The sequence below is a fragment of the Pristis pectinata genome, chromosome 22 (assembly GCF_009764475.1).
Source record: "Pristis pectinata isolate sPriPec2 chromosome 22, sPriPec2.1.pri, whole genome shotgun sequence".
Taxonomy (NCBI): domain Eukaryota; kingdom Metazoa; phylum Chordata; class Chondrichthyes; order Rhinopristiformes; family Pristidae; genus Pristis; species Pristis pectinata.
In genome coordinates, this window is record NC_067426.1 from 15,183,173 (window position 1) to 15,206,291 (window position 23,119).

The 23,119-nt window shown below is 45.1% G+C and overlaps 1 protein-coding gene across 1 annotated transcript in view; it reads right to left on the reverse strand.

The window, feature by feature from the left end:
- Window positions 1-19,272, reverse strand: part of LOC127581892 (protein lin-28 homolog A-like) — a 63,913-nt gene extending 44,641 nt beyond the window's left edge. Inside the window, exons 1-2 of the mRNA XM_052036721.1 lie at window positions 19,153-19,272; window positions 6,453-6,622 (exon numbers count right to left, since the gene is read on the reverse strand). Of these exons, the coding sequence (XP_051892681.1) occupies window positions 6,453-6,622; window positions 19,153-19,255 (273 nt within the window). The 5' untranslated portion in view covers window positions 19,256-19,272. The remainder of the gene's footprint in view (window positions 1-6,452; window positions 6,623-19,152) is intronic.
- Between the last annotated feature and the right edge of the window lie 3,847 nt (window positions 19,273-23,119).

Sequence of the window (23,119 nt, forward strand, 5' to 3'; positions counted from 1 at the left end):
CACATCCTGTAAACGAATAAACAAAAAAAACACGGAGCTTGTTTCCACAAGAAGCAAAAAAAATCACAGATGCATCTAAGGGGAAGCTAGATAAGAATACGATGCAAGAGGAATAGCATGATAAAGTCAGATGGAGAAGGCGGGTGTGGAGCATAAACGCCAGCACGGATCACTTGAACCAATTGTAAACACAGTGTGGCACACAGGTTGGAGTGCTCCTTTAGTTCAGTTACAGCCATTCCCACTTCCACATTCCAGGATGCTGAGTTTGAACCCCACTTCGGAGAACCCTGCTCAGAGTTCCAGTCTGGCACCTAGTAGGCACTCCTCCATCACAATTTGGATTGTGGGAGCCCATAAAACCCTCCAGCTGTATCGATCAACCTCCACTACCATCGGCTGGGATAAAACTGGTTATAGTCAGGACGCGGTAGCATGTCAGACTATTAATCAGCCTGTGAATCCTTTTGACACTTCACACCACCCTCCACAGGGAAGAGTGTGAAGATATGAAATTAACACTAACCTCGCAGGTTAGTGAAGGAGCTGCATATGCCTGGAAAAAAAATCCCCTTTAATTTTTAATATCCACATTTCTCATTCCTCTTTACCGCGTAGAACACATCCCAGGTGAAATGTGCTGTGAGGATCATTTGCTGAGTTCAGTCTTGAAGACCTCACTGTCTGATAACAAATCCTTCTCCAGGGTCTCTATTAGTGCCCCTCCCCCAGTGCAAACTGAGCAGGAATTGGGGGAGGGGAATCAAACATCAAACTGAATTTGCAATCCTTTCCTTATCTTTCTGCTATGTGCTCATATCCTTCCCTCCTTTTGTTCAGCTTTTGTTCACATTCCATTTTGCATGCTTTTGTTTCTCATCCTCCTTTCTCTGCTGTTATTCTTTCACCTTCTCTCAAACATTGCCTTCCTTGCAGTTATCTTTTTTTCATTCTTCCTCCCCAATCAGCTTCTAATTGTTAGCTCATTTCCTGTTATCCCCACAACCTGAGCTAAAGTTACAGCAGGAAGCTGCTTGTCCCTTTGCCTCTGTACTGGTGCTCACTGCCCATCAGATTTCTCTGCTCCACTTACACCTTGCTACATTTTAAATTGGTACTCTGCCTCCTCCAACCCTGCTGTTATACTTGGGCTTTACTCTGAAGTTATCTGCAGAGGATCCAAAGGAAGCTGGTGCATTTCCCTTTGTTGCAATCTGATACCGCTGCCCAGAGACCATCTAAGTACAGATAGTTTGTGTGTCTTAACTCTCAGAACTTCACTTATCTACAAGGATCCCATATTCTGTCCAGCACTGACCCTACCCACTTTAATCCACAGAAGATCACCTGTCTATTCCCTGCTTCAGACCAACTGCTGCAGAAACTTTTATCCTTGCTTTTGCCAGTTCTAAATTTGATTATTCCACTGTTTCAACCTCCTTTCTTCTGCCCTTCACAAACTTCATCTAATCCAAAAATCCGACACTCACGTCCCAGCCCACACATACATTTCAATTGCACTCATATACATATATTATCCAGCAGTTTGGCACAGCCTCCATTTCGAAATTCACATCCTTCTATTTAAATTCATTCATGAATCATCTGTTCCAATTGCTGTGATCTCCTCCAGTGTTACAGCTCTCCTCCAGGATCTAGAACCTCCTTCAGGTCTGCTGGCAGCCATGCTTTCGATGATCGACTCCAATCTCTACAAGGCCCTCACTAAATCTCTCCACCTCTCTCTTCATTGCTTAAAACTTCTTTGTTTGAAAAAAATTATTTGGTCACCTGTCCTACTATCTCTTCATGTCAAATTAACACACCAAGGTAAACAAGGACACAGAGTTTTGGATTATCTGATTGTAGCCATGATCTTATTTAATGGTAGAGCAATCTCAAGAAACCATGTGGTTCACTTCTGCTCCTACGCTATTGAAAAGCAAATTCTTTTGAAAAGTCTTTGATCTGAAAGATCAGTCTTTTCTCTATCCATAGATACTCCCCTGACCTGTAGACTATTTCCAGAAATTCTCTTGCTGCTAGTTATTGCTGTTCCTCAATTTCTCAGCCTTAAATTAAGTTTAATAAAACAAAGCTTTGAGAAGCATGAACAAAGAGATACAACCACTCGCGTCACTCAGTAGCTTTTTCCTCACATGGAACAGAGCCTGCCTGACATTCTAATACAATAATAAGGGTTTGCTGCTGTGGGTTTCAGCACTAAAGGGCAAGTACTAAGGGAATTGTCCTGTGGAAGAGTCAGTTCTGATGCAATGCTAGATGGTCAATACAAAAAAAACTTAGCTGCAATGCCAGAAGTGCTGTCATGAAGATATGACATTAAAGCTCCACCTGCTCCCTAAGCCACTTGTAACAGATTGAGTGGCCTGTATGAGAGTAAGGGCAAGGGACATTTCCCCCCATATCCTGGCATATATCTCACAACATCATTAACGCATATTCCTGGCTGTTTGTGGGAGCTTGCTGTGCACCAATTGGCTGTCACATTTAATATTAAACAACAGAGATTGTCATGTTTTCTGAAATATAACGTTCTTTTGGAACACCCTGGCCTGTATGAGAGTAAGGGCAAGGGACATTTCCCCCCATATCCTGGCATATATCTCACAACATCATTAACGCATATTCCTGGCTGTTTGTGGGAGCTTGCTGTGCACCAATTGGCTGTCACATTTAATATTAAACAACAGAGATTGTCATGTTTTCTGAAATATAACGTTCTTTTGGAACACCCTGAAGTCATGAAAGGTGTGATAGAAACACAAGTCTTTGATTCTGAGGAAACTGTTCCACAGCAAGAATCAGCCCTCTTTCAGGAGAGGGGCAGAAGATGAGACACCAGAGTGAGAGAAGATTGACAAAAGAAAACACTCAGAGCGGATCCAACTTTAGCAAACATCTTCAAAGGTAAACAAATAGGAGCTGGCATGTTAGTGTTGCTGTTTGATGTTACAGACCAGAGCATTTGGAGCAATAAATAAACCATTTGGGGCCTTCCTGGGAGAAACAATTGCAATGAAACTGACACCAAATGGTGTGTTTAGCAGTGAACAAGACCATGATGTTAACAAGATGATGACTTTTGTAGAAAAGCTGTTTGCAATTGCCTGTACTTCCCTGATCACCTTTTGTCGTTAGTGTGTAGAATTGCTAACTCCAGGCCAACATATTCCTGAAGACTTCATCACATGACTTCCTGACACTCACATTTAAAACATATCTTACTCTGCTTTCACTACACCCATCCAACTGGCCCCCTCCCTTACCAGCACACATTCCACCACACACACCCTAATAGATCACCAACTTTCTTTCTTAGAACTAAGAAACAAAAGTACTCACAGAAAACAATGAAAAGACTCCAATGATTTTTCACACAGATTTGCTAGCAATAGTCTGTTATAGACAAATCAATTCTTGGAGATTCTGGGGATGCCTAGGTGTTGGCATCCCTATCGAAGGGACAGTACACTTCACTGAGACAATATTCTTATGTTGGAAGTAGGTTCACTGAGCTCCTAACTTAGACTCTGACAATGAGGCTACCACATCCTCTGGAGAGTATATTCTGTAACCACAGTGCGCTACTGAAGGAGGGAGTGAATGTTTAAACTGGTGGATGGGATGTCGATCAGGCAAACAGCTTTATCCTGAATGGTGTCATAATTCTTAAATGGAGTAATGATCCCTGAGTGCTGCTCCATCCAAGTAAATGGAGAGCATTCCATCACACTTTGGATTTGTGGCTTCAAGGTAAACCATTCACATCACTACCCAAACCCAAGACATCCACCATCTAGAAGGCCTTGAGCATCAGCCACATGGAAATACCATCATCTTCAAGTTCTCATCCAAGATGTACACAATTCTGATTTTTATGCATTAACACCATTCCTTCCTCTTTGCCGGAGCAAGGGCCCACGTTTCTACCCAACAGCATTTGGGAACACCTTCACCACCCCATTAATAGTACTCCAAAGTCCACCATCACCTTCTCAAGGGAAGTTATGAAATCAATTAAATTCAGGTTGCGCCTACAGCATTCACAATAAACCTCCAAAGCCAAGAGTTAACAACATACTTGCAGTACAATCTCTTCAACAAAGTACCAGGGAGATTCTTTACAAAAGTTGAGAGCAATCCTTTTGGGAGATGAAAATCCATCCAAATTCAATAACTGATTAAATAGCATCAACTGTCCCCAAGAGTTCTGCCATAACCAAATCGGTAGCAGTCTTATCTTGGAGTTAGAAAGTTGTCAGGTCAATTCAGTTCAGTTCCCACTTCAGAAACTTCAAATTCCCTAGGCTGACATTCTGATAAAGCACTAACACAGATTAGAAAAGGGACGGCACTCAGAATAGTACCACATTAGCTGGGAAATGCTTTGGGACATCTTGAGGTTGCCAAATAAATGCAAGCCTTTCAGTGTTGGTGATGCTGTTTCTGGACAAAGCACTCAATGTTCTGGTTTGCCCTCTCAGGTGCATATCATAGATCTCACAGCATTATTTACTAGATCTGGGGACCTCTCCCCAATCTGGTGGTCAATGCGATGCTTTGGGATACTGACGTCATGCTTAAAAAGTCTTCCTAAGCCACAGCATTAACTTTGTTCCTCTCTTCACAGGTATAGCCTGAACTGGTATATCAAATATTTCTGCTTTCTTAAAATATATATGCTCTTAGTCTCTTGCTCTGACCTCCAACATAACTGAAAACACGTTCTCTATAAAACTCCTTTATAATTAGCTCACTCAAACCCCCCCTTATCTGGGGGAAGCGTCTTCCTTGTGCCTTCCCAATAACTGTACAGTCTCAGTTCTGGTGCCATAATAGTGCAAAAACGATGTACAATCTCCGGTGCCGTTGGCCTTTCGGAATATTAAACCCAGAACTCTGCAGAGCATCATTACTCAGTTTTGAAAGTTTCAGTTGTTTCCTCAGCCTGAGCAATTGCTTGGTAGAGAGTTAGAAACTTCCGTGATCCTTTGTCTGAATATGTGCTTCCTGGCATCGCCGCGGCTTGCAATAACTTACCAGGTCATCAGCGCTCAACCTTCCCACTGAACATCTCCACTTAGAACCCTAACCGGAACCAACATGAAAAACTGCATCGACAATTTATAACAAAAAGGTCATCTAATAAATGGTTGCTGTCGCAATCAAAGGGGATTAAAAATTGCAATCCCTTCGAAAATCACATTGGCACTTTTTTTTCTACTGACTTACTGAAGTGGGGTCTCTGGATATCGATCGAATTACGAAGTATTGTCTTCTCTTGTAGGAACTAACCCGGGAGTGCGTCAATGAAACATTCACGATCGCATTAACACATGAAAAAGGCACCGTTCCCAGTCTATTTTAAACCCAATGATTAACGGCGGAAATCAAGAAAGCTGTGAATTTCTAAACAAGTATCATTCACGTTATTCCAGTTCATTCCTATTTCTGGAATCTCGCTTAAAGAGTTGGGAGATTTTTTATGAATGAAATTGTAGGTGACGTCACTGGACGAATTTTATTAACTAGGGCGGAAGAACCAAAAGCATCGTTTAATAATTCCACTGGAAGCCCATCGATCTGTGTGGATCCCCGCCTCGAGTTTGGGACTCCTACCTCTCACCCGTCATGCAAAAAACACCACAAGCAGCTAGCTCAGTGAGCATCCTGCGCTCTCCTTCTGAACTTCCAGCGGAACAAGGGTCAAACAGCTGGAAAACAGGCTCCGGGGAAGGGTCTTAGAGCAAGTCGAGAGAGAGAGAGAGAGAGAGAGCGCACAGAGAACGCTGAAAGTTTCAATCTATCTGATGCAACGCTCAAATTCCTAGAAAAAGAAACTGGTATCGATTATCGATTAGGGAATATTCACAGCCTGCAGCTGATTTAACTCTGAACTAAACTCATGATAAAAACGTATAACTGACTTAAAGCAACCCCCGAATTATTCCCACTCGCAAACTCACTATCCTGGGAAGAGCTGCATTCTTCCCATTGAACCAATGTGTGTCCAAGTTATCCTGCTCAACCGATTTCCAGTAATCGGTTCTTCCATTGCCCCAGGCCCACACTATTTCCTCACTCCAAATCCCTCGTTCGTCCCGATCTTTTAATTAAAGCATAGTGTTTTTTTTTGTGCTCGGATCTCCGGATACAACATGAGAGATGCAGAAAGAACAAGTCCAAAGACACCAGATACAGCGAGACGAGGTAGTTAAAGATCAGATACAGGCGGAACAGGTACAAGGAGGTCAGGTACAGGCAGAGCAGATACAATACATCAGGCAAAATGAGATCAGGTACAGTGAGACCACGTCTGTGGAAACCGGGGATGAGGAGACGAGGAACAAGACTCGGAGAGTTCATCAACCACAACAGACTGCCCAAAGTGAGGAGGCGCGAATCGAAAGATCTGCCATTGGATGTACCTGGTGGACAAAGACATCGATGGGAGATTCCAATGGGGTTCCGTCCCGGCCAGTCATGGAGAGGAAACCAAATCCCATCCGGACGTTGAACCATTTACATTGACCGGTCCCAAATGATACCGCCGCCTTGGGAGAGTCCCCGAGCTCCTGGTCACCGCCTCGCCCGGAACCTGCAAGGGGACGCGAAAGAAAGAAATGAAAACCTAGCGTTCATTAAAAAAACACAATTGTTCACAGCCACAAACCGCATTCTTCACTCGAACACCTTCACGCACACGGCGGCGCACACACACAATCGTCCAATCCCCCACCGTTCATTAGCATCTGTGAAACTGAAGAAATTGTAAAGGAGTTTTTGATAATCGATACAGAACCTCCAAACTGCTGGTTAGAAACCGATCCCATTCCGGAGTCGCGGCCACCACCTCCGCTCCTCACAACTGGACTGATTTCTTAATCCGCTCTACCTCCCTCACTTTTCCTCGCTCTCCCCCTGCTCGCTCTCTCTCTCCCCAACAGATCTCCCGTTTTCAGTTGTAAATCCTCAGAAATACAAAACGTGAAACTTGCTGCAGGTCCCGGGAGCTGCTTAAAGCGAAAGGGAAGAGGATGAGCGGGATGGGAGCTATACAAAACATGTTCCCTTTTCAATGAAGGTGGGCGGTACGTGAGGCTGAAGAATAGGAGCGGATAAACAATGGACAGCTAGCCCGAGCTCCCTCCCCCTCACCACACCACACACACACACACACACACACACACACAGCCATAAAAGCAACGATTCAAAGAAACGGGAACAAAATGACCACCCCTCCTCCTTTCCCCACAAAAATAAACCTTCGGCCATTTTGGCAGGCGGTGTTAATCCCGGGATAACTCCGGTGGGTCCCTTTTGGAACGGGCTGGCAGCTGTCCAGATTCGGGAGAAGGGCAAATTGCAGATTCCCCCACTCCCCGCCCCCCTCCCACCCCACCCCCGGCCCGCCTTTGGCAAGTTTCGTAGAGGAATCTGTCACTTGCAGGTAACCAGTCTCTCCCCTCTCTCTCTCTCTCTCTCTCTCACTGCTCGGACCACCTTGTGCCTTTTTGGCCTCCTTCCATGTGCACAGAATTCCAAATTAAACCCTTCCCCGGATCGATTACTATCACAAATCACCCACTTCGATCCATCCATCATCTCAAGCAGAAAATATAAAATGCACCGTTGATACATTCGAATCCTGCATCCCATCACGTTACCAAGATTCAAGGGGTTGCATTGTAACTTATTTGGAGTCTACTTCTGTTTTAGTTTTCTGCGGAGGTCAACGGCAAAGTTCTTTTTTTAATATAAACTGCCAGAGGTTGAAAAGAGCTCAGGGAAAATTCGCGGAGCCTTCATTAATCGGTCATTTAGCCCGCTGCAATGTTTTACAGCACAACCAGCTCACGGCTTAGATATAACACTCAAGGAAAATTAACTCGCCTGTCTCGGGTTACAGGCGCACACATATTCTATCACATGCACTCCCACAGTTACACATTCCCCCTCACACACACACACTCTCTCTCTCTCTCTCTCTCTCTCTCTCACACACACACACAGAGTCACGGACAAATGCTCTAGTAAAACAAACTCACACACTCATACTCTCAGGAACACAAATCACTTGTGTTGCTACACTCAAATACAATCACATTGTTACACGCGTGCACACACTCAAAACACACACAGTTACACTCACTCTCAAATGCACATATAAAAGCACACGCTCATACAAATCCTCAAACATATGGACTCATAAAACACACTCGTGCTCTCACATCACACAAACATTCACACTCACACACAGTCCAGCAAACGTCATCGATTGAACTTTTCACTGATATCTGTGAATCATGGATATGCCGAGTATCAGTCCCCATTGACCATTGTCTCGTCTCCTACGTTAACTCGGTGCTTTGATGACATTAAGATCTTGAACTAACTTTGAATGGATGGGGGTGGGGTGGTAAAGAAGGTCTCAGTGTAGCTGTTATTACAATGCCTTGTTACTAGATTTTCCCTGATAGTCCACATACCAACCCCAGTTTAACCTAGTGTTGGCCAGTGGCTACTAGAAACAGCCTGTCAATGAAAAAAAAATGGGTGGGAAGCTTAGAGGAGGGAGAGACAGGGAGATTTTCACCCCGGTTACGTTGCCTGCAAGGTGGTCAACTGAACGGTCTGCTCAGGCCTAGGTCATTTGCAATTATAGTCCCTTCACGGCACATTCCTTTTACATCTCAGGACCTCCCAAGCGTCGAACTAATGTCTCGACAAAGTCTGAAATGCCAGATCTACCTCAATTGCATCTTGGCCAAAATTAAAATCAGTGGAAAAAGGGAAACCTACAAAAAGTAGAAACGTTGTTTGTGTCAATGAGTGTCTGCGAGTCTTTGTATGAGACCGTGTGGTAATGTGTGTGTGTGCAGAAATGTGCCTGCGAGAGTTTGTGCAACTGAGAGCGCAAAGAACATAGAATAGTACAGTGCAGGAACAGGTCCTTCGGCCCACTTTGTCTGTGCTGACCATGATGCCAATTTAAACAGCACATCTGCCTGCACATGGTCTACATCCCTCCATTCCCTGCCTGCTCGCGTGTCTGTCTAAATGCCTCTTAAACGTGAGAGCGTTAGAGAATGTGCAACTCCGAGAGTGTGTAACTGTGTGAGACAGACAGTTTTTTGTCCGAGAATGCGCGTGGAAGTGTGTGCGTGCGTTGGGGAGGTGTGTGCGTGGACGAGTGAGGGGGTGAGAGGTTGTGTAACAATTTACTGACCTTAACAATGGGGCAGGGGAAAGAAAAAAAATCTTTAGAGAGAAAAAGATTAGGTAGGATTGTAAAATCCTGATCTAACTTCAGACAATGACTTGGTCACTTAAAGATCCGATGAAAGCACAGCGAAGCTTATATGGAGGAATGGTTTCAAAAATCTTTCCCTCCGGGGTGTAACCATTTAAATTATCGATTTGCTTTAAAAAAATAGAGGGGGCGACTTTTGTTGGATTTAGTTATAGTTTCCCTGCTCCAGAAACGCTTTCGTTCCATTCCCCGTCTCAGAAGGTTTAATGCTGTTTCTGGGAGATGGGGAGGCGTTCACTGGACAGTGGGGTTTATGTGAGCTCTCTGCCCAGCTTGGGGCGATGAACTCACGGCCTTAAACCAACCTCGTCTCACTCGGGGTCATTTAGCGAGATGTGTAAAATAGGTGAACATCTCACGTGCATAAAATATTTAAAAATAAATATCTTCCAGAACAAATCGTTTAGGGAATCATTTTCCAAAGAAGAAAACATTTTAAAAGAAATGAAGTGGATTTAAATAACTACAGATTGCATTCTGACCTCCAGTGACTCGAGGGATATTGTAATGTTAATATCACTAAGAACGCGGGAGTCAGAGCAGGTTAAGTGAGTTTAAAATTACAAGTTAAACAGGTCCATTGGCGCCGAGATATTTTACTGTGGATTTCGATCCGCCGAATAAAAGAAATACTTTACAATATAAAATAAAAACGGAATCAAGAAAAATAACTTCCAAAATTCCTCCTGGGCATTGATCCGCGAAGGGACCGCAGGTCGTTCAAACTAAGTGTTGTCGGATTATCCCAGGGCTATGCCGCTATCTGGGGAACCCGACCCATGGAAACGGGATTTAATATCTCTCATTATAAAGATTGATTTGTTTTCAAATCGATGCATAAAGCGATCGAAATAATGACAATCAACGATCCTAATCGATCCGAGTCCCTCTCTCCACATCGATTGTTCAAGTTGCCCCATCCCCAGGACCCCGAGGGCGCGGGATATTTAAAGGTTCCGACCAAAGACCGATCTCTGCAGGTCAAATCTTATCGGCTCATTCATTTCCTGTGGGTCCCAGGGCTGGACAATGGCAGGAATTCGGATTGTGCGGTTACAGGACGGACACTGAGACCCACTGTACACAGGCCCCAGGACTGAAGAGAAACAAGCAGCGTATTCACAGCGCTCTTAATAACAAACAGACTGCGGGCAGCCAGAGGAAAGCTGACCACAGCAACCTCCACCCACCGAAACACTGACCACAGCAACCCCCACCCACAGAAACACTGACCACAGCAACCCCCACCCACCGACACTGACCACAGCACCCCCCCACCCACTAAAACCCTGACCACAGCAACCCCCACCCACCGAAACTGACCACAGGCACCCCACCAACCAAAATTCTAACCGTGGCACCCCCACCAAACCAAACCCCGACTGCGGCACCCCCCACCCAACCAAACCCCAACCGCGGCACCCCCCACCCACCGAAACACTGAAAGATCAGTCATCCGACGAGTGAACCCACGGAAAGCATTTGTCCCGGATGGTGTCCCTAGCCGTGTCCTTAGATCCTGTGCAGATCAGCTGCCTGGAATATTTGCAGATATTTTCAACCCCTCCCTACCTCAATCTGAGGTTCCTACCTGCTTTAAGAAGACCACTATCATCCCAGTACCTAAGAAAAACAAGGTAACGTGCCTTAATCACAACCGCCCGGTGGCTCTGACATCCACCATCATGAAGTGGTTCGAGAGGCTGGTCATGGCATGCATTAACTCCAGCCTCCCAGACAACCTCAACCCACTGCAATTCGCCTACCACCGGAAAGGTCTATGGCGGATGCCATCTCCCTGGCCCTACACTCATCTCTGGAGCATCTGAACAGTAAAGACACCTAGGTTAGAAAGTTGTTTATTGACTACAGCTCCGCCTTCAATACTATAATTCCAAGCAAACTCATCACCAGTCTCCGAGACCTGGGACTCGACACCTCCTTCTGTAACTGGATCCTTGACTTCCTGACCAACAGTCCACAATCAGCAAAGATAGGCAGCAAGGGCAGGCACGGTAGTGTAGCAGTTAGCACAACGCTATTACAGCGCCAGCAACCCAGGTTCAATTCCCGCTGCTGTCTGTAAGGAATTTGTACACTCTCCCCATGTCTGCGTGGGTTTCCTCTGAGTGCTCCGGTATCCTCCCACATCCTAAAGACGTACAGGCTTGGAAGTTGTGGGTATACTATATTGGCACCGGAACCGTGGTGACACTTGCGGGCTGTCCCCAGAACACTACGCAAAAGATGCATTTCACTGTGTGTTTCAATATACATGTGACTAATAAAGATATCTTAAAAACTCCTCTGCCACACTCCTTCAAATCATTAACCAATTCCCCTGGTTTTAACAATGTCTACAACTGCGGTCATGCACAATGACCACTGCACCATCCAAAACACTGACCACACCACCAATACTCCAACAGACAACTGACCACTACACTCCAACAGGAAGAATAACTACTACACCTTGCAGACACACTGATCACACCTTCACCAAATGTTACCATAAACCATCACCCCCTGAAGGAGATCACAAGCACGTCATTTACTCCAACTACAAACCCCACACCAACAAAACTGAACACAATCCCCAAGGGAGAAACACACACAATCCCCAGCTGAAACTGACCAGAAACCTACACCCTAGAAACACTGTCCACAACACTACACAGACACACCATACCACCAGCTCAACAGAAACACAGATCACAATACACCTCACACACACTGACCACTGCATGTTCACTAGAAACACTGACCAAAATGCCTCAGAATTGTTGATCATAACACCTGCTGAAAACCTCTGATCAACCCAGAAACCTGAGCACAACCCTCCAGCCAATGAGAAACATGACCACAACATTACCACGCAGGCATTGGACACAAACTCCACACTGACCAAAGTCCATGTGTGTAAAACACACCCATCAACTCCCCAGCAGAAACAGACAACACACAACCCAAAAACACTGACCATGACATCCGACCATAAGCATAGACAACAACCCATTTGGGACAGATTGACCACAAACCAATAAGGAACACTAACCACAACAACCCTCGCATACATTGAACACAACCCCACCAGAAACAATGATGATAACCCACCTCAAAAACACTGACCACAACATTCTTCAGACACACAAACCACAAACCCTTCAGAAACACTGGCTACAACACCACAAAGGAAACACCTATCACAAGCCTATGAGACACTGATCACTACATTGCAATAAAAATATTGACCACAAACACCCCATCAGCAAAATCTTACTACAACCCCTTCTATGGACACCAAACACAACCCTAAATATAGCGACCACAATCCATCCACAGGAATATTGACCACATGCCTCACTCTGGAAACACTAATCACAACACCCTCACCACAAGCACAGACCCCCAAGCCCTCTGTCAGGAACACTGACTGTAAACCCCTCATCCAAGAATGTTGACTGCAAAGTACCTGGCAGGAGTACTGACCAGAAACTCGCACGCCAGACAAACAAACCAGGAACCCTATAACCCCTAGAAGACTCATTGACCGCAATTCCCACCATAAACATGGACCACAAACAATGTGCACAACACAATGCTAGACCAGAAATATGGGCTACAAACCCAAGGCCATAAACAATGACCATAATCCTCTCAAACAAAAACAGCAATCAAATCACCACAAAAATCATTGGCTGTAAACCCCAGCAGAAATATTAACCACAAACCCACAACCCTAAAAATATTGAATATAATCCCAACTCACACCCCAAAACCACTGCCCTTAATGATAATCGTAAACAATCCCCTCCAGAAACACTGAGCCACATCCCACACCAAACACACTGACAAAGACAGACCACCACTCCAGAAACACTAATCACAAAATCTGCCAGAAACTGAGATGATGACCACCCCACCCCAATAATACTGACCACAAAAACAGATTGCTGGAAGAACTCAGCAGGTCAAGCAACATCTGTGGAGACAGAAGGTGTAAGTCAATGTTTCAGGTTGAGACTCTGCATCAGGACTAAGAGGGAAGAGGAAAGATTGCCGGTAAATAGCAGCATGTAGGGGGTTGGGATAGAGTCTGGTAGGTGATAGGTGGAAGCAGATGGGATGATGGACAGATGGAACCAGGTGAAGGAGGTGATGGGAGGGATGAACAAAGAGAGAAGAAAACCAAGAGAACAGGCAAGTATGTGTGGGAGGATAATACCTGGGGGAGGGGAAGAGGGTGAGTCACCTGAAATTGGAATATTGAACTAGCAGAATATTAGACGTTCTTCTGCCTCACTTGGAAGAGCTATTTAGGTCCCAGGATGAAGGTGAGGGCAGTGGTGTAGGGACAGGTGTCACACCTCCTATGATTGCAGGGGAATGTGCCAAGGGACAGAGAGGAAGCGAGGGGTGGGTGGGGGGTGGACAGACCAGGGAATTCCAAAGAGAGCAGTCCCTGCAGAAAGCAGCAAAAAGGAGGTGGGGCGGCAAAGCAGAAGATGTGACTGGTGGTTGGATTGCATTGGAGCTGGTGGAAATAGCAAAGAATGAAGTATTGGATGTGTAGGCAGCTGGGGTCAGGTGGGAAGAACCACCTGTGAACAACACTGAATACAAACCTCCAGCCCTGGAATACTGAGTGTGAACCCACCAGAAGAAACAAGGAAACTCCACCACCACCCTCACCCACCCAAGGATCATTGACTACAATCCCCACCATAAACATGAATACAACCACCACCCCCTGAAAACACTAACCATAAATCCCCCAATCGAAACAATGACCAAACCACATACCTCACCACAGAAACACCAGCCACAGCTTCTCCAACAAAAAGCATCAACTTTCAATCCCCCACCAGAAAAACTGGCCACAAAACCAAAGGAGAAACCAATAATCACAACCCCAAAGCCTCAAAAAGACCAACAGAAACCCTACCCCACTGGAGTCACGGACTACAAATCCCCCTCCATGCACTGGTGCCCCAAAAGACTACGTCCTCAGCCCCTTACTCAACTCCCTATACACTCATGACTGCATGGCCAGGTTCTGCTCTAACTCCATCTACAAGTTTGCAGAAGAAACCATTGTAGTAGACTGTATCTCAAATAACAATAACTCAGAGGACAGGAAAGAGACAGAGAGCTCAGTGACATGGTGTCAATGACAACAACCTTTCCCTCAATGTCAGCAAAAGAGCTGGTCATCGACTTCAGGAAGGGGGGCGGTGCACATGCTCCTGTCTACATCAATGGTTGCTGAGATCAAGAGAGTTGAGAGCTTTAAGACCTAGGAGTGAACATCACCAATAACCTGTCCTGATCCAACCACATAGACACCATGGCCAAGAAAGCTCACTAGTGCCTCAACTTCCTCACGAGGATAAAGAAATCTGGTGTGGCCCCGTCAACCCTCACCAATTTTTAATCAATGCACCATAGAAACTATCCTATCTGGATGCATCACGGCTTGGTATTGCAGTTGCTCTGCTCAGGACTGCAAGAAACTGCAGAGAGTTGTGGACACAGCTCAGCACATCATGAAAACCTGTCTCCCCTCCACGGACTGTGTATATTTCTTGCTGCCTCGGTAAAGCAACCAGCATAATCAAAGATTCCACCCACCCTGGACATTCTCTCTTCTCCCCTCTCCCATTGGGCAGAAGATACAAAAACCTAAAAGCACATACCACCAGGATCAAGGACAGCTTCTATCCCACTATTATAAGTCTATTGAATGGCTCCCTAGTACAATAAGATGGACTCTTGACCTCACAATCTACCTCATTATAACCTTGCAACTTATTGTCTGCCTGTACTGCACTTTCTCTGTAACTGTAACACTTTATTCTGCATTCTGTTGTTTTACCTTGTATTACCTCGATGCACTGTGTAATGAATTGATTTGTATGAACAGTATGCAACACAAATTTTTCACTGTACCTCAGTACATGTGACAATAATAAACCAATTCAATTCCTAATGACCAAAACTACTTCCTGCCACCCATACTACCAACCAAAACTGACAACAGTCCCCACCATAAACAATGACCACAAACTTCTCACTAGAACCATTGATCACAACAGCACAAGCCTCCAGTGACAATGATAACAAACTCCCATTCCAGAAGCAATGATCACTAAAACTCAGCACAAAACACAGACCACAAACCCCCTGCCATGAATAAAGATCAGACACGAGCCAACCCCCCCTGCCCAACAGGAGTCATTGACTGTAATCCCTGCTATATACCACTACCTACCCACCAGAAACGTTGACCACAACAATCACTCACTCCAGAAACAGCGACCACAAATGCACTCCTTTGAAACACAGATCACAAACCTTCTGGCAAAAACAGGGATCAAAACTCCCAACCCCAAACAGAGTGATCACAATTCACCTGTGCAAAAGACTGACCACAAACGCCCACTCAGTAATGCTGAACAAGAAGTCCCCATTCCAGCAATACTAACCACTAGAGACTCTGACCACAATAACTCACCGCAGAAACACCAATCACAACCTCACCACAAGAGGAAATGAACGCAAATCCCATCCAAGAATCATTGCCTTTAATCAACACATAGAAATACTCAACATAAACCTAATCCCAGCAGTAAAGACCATTGAATCCCTCCTAGAATCACCAACCAGAAAACAATCCAAAGAGAAACACCGACCATCAGAAACACTGACCTGCCACCAAATCCTAAACTCCAGTGAAAATACTGACCATGTCAGAAACACCAACCAAAATTACCCATCAAGAAGTACTGACTATAATCCCCACCAAAAACATCAATTACACAACCCTCCCGGAACCCTAATCAGAGTTTAGCAACACTATGACCACTTTGATCACTTTGCACTAAAATGGACCGTGGTTTTTTAAAATTCTAATCATGTTCTTTCTAGTAAAATGTGTTTAATTTATGTTTTTCTTGTGAATGCTGCATATATGGTGCTATATGCCAGTGATGCTGCTGCTAGCAAGTTTTTCATTGCACGTACTTGTGCATATGACAATAAACTCAACATTGACCACTGTCCACAAAATGACTCTCAGAAACACTGAACAAAAACCTGCATCCCAGCAACTATAACCATCACATCCCCCCATGAGAAACGCAGATCACAAACCCCATCCAGAAACACTGACCTGCCCCCTAAACATTGATAAAACCCTCAACCAGAAGTATAGATCAAAAAAGTCCAGCCCAAAACATGGAGAACAAACCACCGGTTGGAAATACAGACCATAGACCTCCTCATGGAAACACTGAGCACAAACCCCACCACAAGAAGATTGATCACAAACTTTTATATTGGAACCATAAATCACAAGTCCCCACTCATGCAAAAGGGACCACAAAACCCCAACTCATACACATCTTTACATTACCACAGAACCCCACACCAGATGCATGAACCACAAGGTCCCACCTGGAAACACTGACCACAAGCACCAGAGACAAGGGTAATGACCTCCACCTCTGCAACACAGACTAAAAGTTCCCCCAGCAGAAACCATGAACACAAACCACCCACCTCAGAAATGCTGACCACAAATCTTTCAACTGGAAATATTCACTACAAATCCCCATCCCAGTAACAATGACCACAAACCTTTACGCAGGAAATATTGACCAGAAATCCCCACAACAGAAGCATGGATCACAAACCATCCACCAGTAGTAACAGTGACCACAAGCCCCACCATCCACAGTCACATATCCTTATCTACACCCCGGCAACACTGACCAGGGCAGATGTGGAGTCTTTGCCACTTGTGGCCAGGGCTAAGGTTTGTGGCCAATGCTTCACAAGTGCGAATGTGTGATCTTTCGGGTGTGGGCTCTACACTTTGATTCCGATGTTGTGGGTTATGATCAATGTTACCCTTGGGGGGGGGGGTAGTTATGTCATGTTTTTGGGGTGGGGTTGAAGTCATTGTTGCTGGATATGTGGTTAAGTAGTTAAAGTTCTTGGTGCTGGTTTGAAGGTAGTGTCCCTGGGGTGGGGCAGTGGCAGGGATTTGTCAGTGCACCTTCCAAGGAGTTGAGATCAGTGCACCCCTTGTACGGGTTGAGGTCTGGTGGAGGTGTTACGATCAGCGTTTGTAGACCCAGGCATGAGCCTCAAAAAATGATGCCAGTCAATCAGAGCAGAGCAGAGCAAAGTGAAATTTCTTCCCCCCAGTTGGTCTTGAATCTTTGGAATTCTGCAGGGGCTGTGGTGCCTCAGTCATTAAGGATGTTCGAGGGAGGTCAATAGATTTTGTGACATTAAGGGAAGTAAGGGAAGCAAGGGATGCAGGATTCGTGCAAGAACATGATGCCTCCATACCAGAGATACTGATCCCAGATCCCCACACCGGAAGCACTGAGCTCAGAAACCCACCCTACAAGCACTGACCACAACACTTCCACCAGAACCACAACCCATACAACAGCTGCACCGATCTCAACTCCCTGGCAAAACAAAGGACTGCAAATACTGGAATCTAGATGAAAAACACGATGATGCTGGAGGAACTCAGCAGGCCAGGCAGCATCCGTGGAGAAAAGCAGGTGGTCAATGTTTCGGATCAGGACCCTTCTTCAGGACTGAAGATAAGAAAAGGGGAAGTCCTGAAGAAGGGTCCTGACCCGAAACGTTGACTATCTGCTTTTCTCCACGGATGCTGCCTGGCCTGCTGAGTTCCTCCAGCATCATTGTGTTTTTCATCAACTCCTTGGAAGATGCACTAACCAAACCCTGTCCTTGCTCTATCCAGAAACACTGCCCTCAAACCACACACGGGAAACATTAACTACATACCTCCACAACACTGACTACAACACCCCCCCCCCAACACACACACACCCCGACTCCTAACAGTAACACTGACTATAACCCACAGCATCAGAGGCCAGAGCCCACCCCCACCACACGCACTGACCACACGTTCACACCCGTGAAGCTCTGTCCACAAGCCCTGGCTCCAAAGCATTGATCACAGTTACCAACCCACAAAACACTGGTCGTAGCTGCACCCCACAAAATACCTGCCACAGGCACCCCCAGCCACATAACACTGTCCGGAGACACGCCCACCCCCACCCCACAAAACACCGGCGGCAGCCACCCCTACAAAACATCAGCCATAGACTCCCCCCTTCCAGAAAACGACCACCCCAACCAGCTACGGACACCCCGCCCCAGAAAAGCTGTCCTTCGACCCTATCCCCCCAAAAAATGACTACAATCCCTCCCTTTGAGAGAATGACCGCAGTCCCTCTCCCCAGAAAGTCTGAACATCATCTCCGACCCTTAAAAAATTGACCATGACCCCACCCCAGAAAGGAGTCATTTTGTTTTTGGTTTTCCCTGTTAATTAACACACCCTGACCAGCCCTGTGTAACACCTCCCACTTCTATATCCGCCTCTAACCGCCCCACTAATGACCCATCCCCACAGCAACCTCAGCCTCACCTTATCTCAGATATTCCCCTTTGTCCGATCCATCCCGTCCCCACCTTGAAACTAGCTTGTTTTTTTTCCCTCTTGGTTCTGATTTACAATCTTCAAACTGAAATACTAACTCCGTTTCTCACTTCACAGATGCTGCCTGACTAGCTGAATGTTTCCAGCATTATCTATTTCTATTTCAGATTTCCGGCAGTTTTTTAAAAAAAATACATTTACTGATGATAAACACATCCTGTTAAAATCTGCCCAGAAGCCCCACCCTCGGAAAATTCACCACAATCCCCATCACCAATAAAACCATAACTTCTCTCCCAGAAAATAAACAACTTACTCCGCCTTCGGGAAAACAGATACCAAAACTCTCTCCCCATAAAGTAGTCACCACAACTCTCTTCGGGATAACTGCTCAATATCGTCAATCCAACACTGCCCATTTTCTCCCAGCTGCAGACCCGAGAATGGGTGGGTGTGGAGTAGTTGACAATGGTAAAGTAATACTGAGAATTTCTGCAGATCCGTTAGGGTGGGTGGGGTAACGCGAGCAGAGAATGGTGTTAGTAAGTACACAACTATCTAGTTAATTACATAAATCGAAATAATTGAATATTTCTAAATATATAATTTTCTTCCGTGAGTTTATTAACATTGTTTCTTTATGGGGGTGGAGATTATTATTAAAATAACACTTTCTGAGCAAGGTTGGTCAGCTGATATTAACACGAGTAGGACTCCAGCTCAACAGCAGTTCTGAATCACTGGAGTGTGGAGAGGGCCGTGAGCGCCTCCTGGTGGGTTGCTTCACACAGCGCCCTGGCTGGGCATGCTAATGCGGACACGTTGCTTCGCATCGGCTGTCCTCCCCTTGAGCTCGGCATCAGTATTGCAACGCGGGTTTAGAAAGTGCCAGAGCGTTTCAATTGTTAGTAAATTTGCTTCATTTTTGGGTCTTAAGCACTGGGTGGCTGGTATGTATATATTGGTATGCGTGAGTGTGTGCAACTACAATGCAGTTAATCAGGGCATTCTTATTGCAGCTTGCATATGTACAAACGTGCACACGCTACAAGCAGACAACTGTTTCACTTGCAATTTTGTTTTCATAGTGTTCTATTGTTATATTAGCCAGTGGATTGCGTTCTGATTTGGACGGGAGGTCCCGCGTGTCTAATGTTCAAACACGGCCACCCACTGAAGCCCAAGATTGGAGTTGCCATCTCCCTCCCAATTTGCTGTCGATTGTTGCTCTGCCGCTTCCCCCTAGCGTGTGGGAGCCTGGTGTAGGAGCCTGCCCACGGGACGTGCCAGGAGGCACGGTGTGTGTGTATCACAAAACCGAAACAGAGCCAGTCTTCACGCACGGCAACACCTCTTGCACTTCTTCATCAAAGAAAGAGTTGGCCTGTTAAACACTGGGGGAAAGATCAAAGAATCACAGAAAGGGCAATCGTGCAGTCCCCGGCTTCTGCTTATAGAGTCGGACAACACATAAACGGGCCCTTCGATCCACTCTGTCCATGCTGGCCCCTTTTGCCCAGCTACACCAATCCCATTTGCCCGCATTAGGACCCTATTCTTCCAGGCACCAGTTGCCTTTCCCTCCATTTGAGGTTATGATTCCATTCCCTTTTGAAACCAATAATAGAATCTGTCTCCACCATTCCCCACAGCTATCTGTATACTCCTGATCAAATAACATTTGACCCCTGGATTTTATTTTTGCCAATTATGTTATATCTAGGCCCTCTGGTTAGTGACTTTTCTATCAATCAGTTTCTTACCCCTGCCCCCACCCACCTCTCGATCAAACCCCTTCACAAAGAGCAAAGCTCCCTGTACACAGTCCCAATGGGTACTCTCATGCAGGAACAGCACAGGTTAGAGACAGAGAAAAGCTCTGCAATAAAAACTGAAAATGCTAGAAGCACCCAGCGGGTCAGGAAGTATGTGTAGAAGGAGAAACTGAGTTAAAATTGACTGAGAAAGAGAGAAATCAAATTAGTTTTCAGTAGCAGATAAGGTGGGGTGGGGAGGATTGGGTTGAACAAAAGGGTATCACTGATAGAGTGAGACCACATATGGCAGTCAGAATCAAATTGTACTTCTTTGTCTGACAAAGAGCTCTGGAATTCTTAAACATTACTGACTTTCCACCCTACCCAATCATTTCCAGGAACAAGCCTCTGAAGTGACTCCGCTGTTGCATTATGTTGGGCCTAGTTTATACATGGAGATTGTAAGGGTGGGAAAACAAAAAACTCAGGCTAACAAGCCAAAGGCCAACTCCTGAGCAACTCCACCCCTAAAGGAACAAGTCACAATGAAAATGAATGTTGCAAAATATCCAGTCCCCACAACAAGCTCAAGTCCTCAGCACGGAACACCCTATCTTGCTGCTTCAGTGCTAGATCAGACTCTGTCACATTCACCTATCGCCCACCAATTTTATGCCAATTTATCTCAGCTCCTGAGCCAACAATGCCACTGTTATAATATCATGTCCGTATGTTCATGTTCCTCATCCCTTCCCCATTGTAGAAACTTTCATCAGCTTTAGAATCCAGTGAAATCTCAGTGCTTCCAATTATCATCACCAAAACATTGCCACAGTTCCTTCTGTTGTCTTGATCCAAAGCCCTGAACTTCCTAAATGTCACCCAACTCTTCACCTCTCTCTCTCTCTATTCCATAATGTAGATCCGAAAGCCTCCCCGTTGACCAAATTTTTGGACACCTGTTCTAAAATTTCTTCATGGGGTTCAATATCAACTTTTATTCAACTCTTCTATGAAATACCTTCGGACAATCTACAGTGTTAAAAGCAATGTATTATTGTTATAATTTTGTCATACGCTCTCCCATCATGAAGTGCCATCATTGCCTGCTCAATCAGCACACAAGTTTAAATATTTCATTGCTGTGTTTATTTCCTCATCCCCTCCCTATCTTTGTAATGTCCTCCCAGCCACTAAGCTCTCCTATCCTGTGACCATGGGTTCTTTTGCATTCCTCACCCCTCCCCGCTCCATCATTGGCAGATTGACTACAGCTCCTTCAGCCTCCTGTTTTGAATTTTTCTCCCTAAATCCCCAGTATTTCCCTGCACCTCCATCTCCAGCTCTACCCACCACAACCACCATCACTAAGCTCCTCTTTAAAACCCACCTCTTTGACCAAACCTATGGTCAACCCTTCTCTGCAGGCTGCTCATCTGTTTGTTGATCCTTCACCGACGTGAAGCCCCTTGGATCTTTCAGTGTCCTTTATAATTCCAAGTTGTTGTTATGGTGATTTAGGAGATGTCCAAGCCAACCTAGTAAAATGCACAGCGAGATTAGAAACAAAAGAACCAAGAAAAGCTGGATATACACAGCACCCTGAGATGACTCAGGCCTGATCAAAACAAAAGTGGGAGGCCACAGTAACATCCATCACAGCAGGACAGTTAATGGGTTAAATGACTTACGCACAGCCAATCACCTACCTTCCACTTCTCTCAAATTATTTTTGTCTACAAATCGGTTTGTCTTTTCTCTCACAGGTGCCTTTTCTAAAATAACCCATACATCAGCACCAAAAGCAAAAACAAAGTGACTGACATTTATAAGAGAGTTTAACTAATAAATATTGTAATAATAAATTAAATAAATGTATAAACTTAAATAACAATATTAAGACCAATGACCAAATACCGTCCAATGCCAAGAAGGTCCTTAAGCATCCCAATGCATCTCCTTCTCCAGAGCCACCTGAACTGGATATGGATGTGAAGTAAGGCAGGCAGATGAGGTGAACAATCCCTCAACTCCACCAGTGCATGGCTTACAGCAACAGTTAGTGCACCTTAAAGCACTAATTGTTCTTTCCTTATTCTCATTTCTGAACTGCTTGCTCCATTTTGTTTATTTTGCAAATTTAAAAAGAGAACAATAGAATCTTACAGCCCACCATGCTTATGCCAGCTCTTTGAAAGAGCACTTCTGTTAGTTCACAACACTGTATCCACCCACTCTTTCCCCATTGCAAAGCAAGCTGTTTCAAGTGTTAAATCAGTTCATTAACAAATATGGGAGTCAATATACATCAAATGATTTTGCTACCTTGCTTGTAAAGGAACGACATACTCATGAACAAGCCAGACTTGTAACCATACTTACCAATTCTAAAACCTGAGGCTTGAATTTTGCTAATAACAAAATAAAATGTATATCAGTAGGTTCTGTACCTCTTGATCTCCCAATCTACCTTGTCGTGGCCTGTGCACTTTATTTGTCTATCTGCACTGCACTTTCTCTGTAACT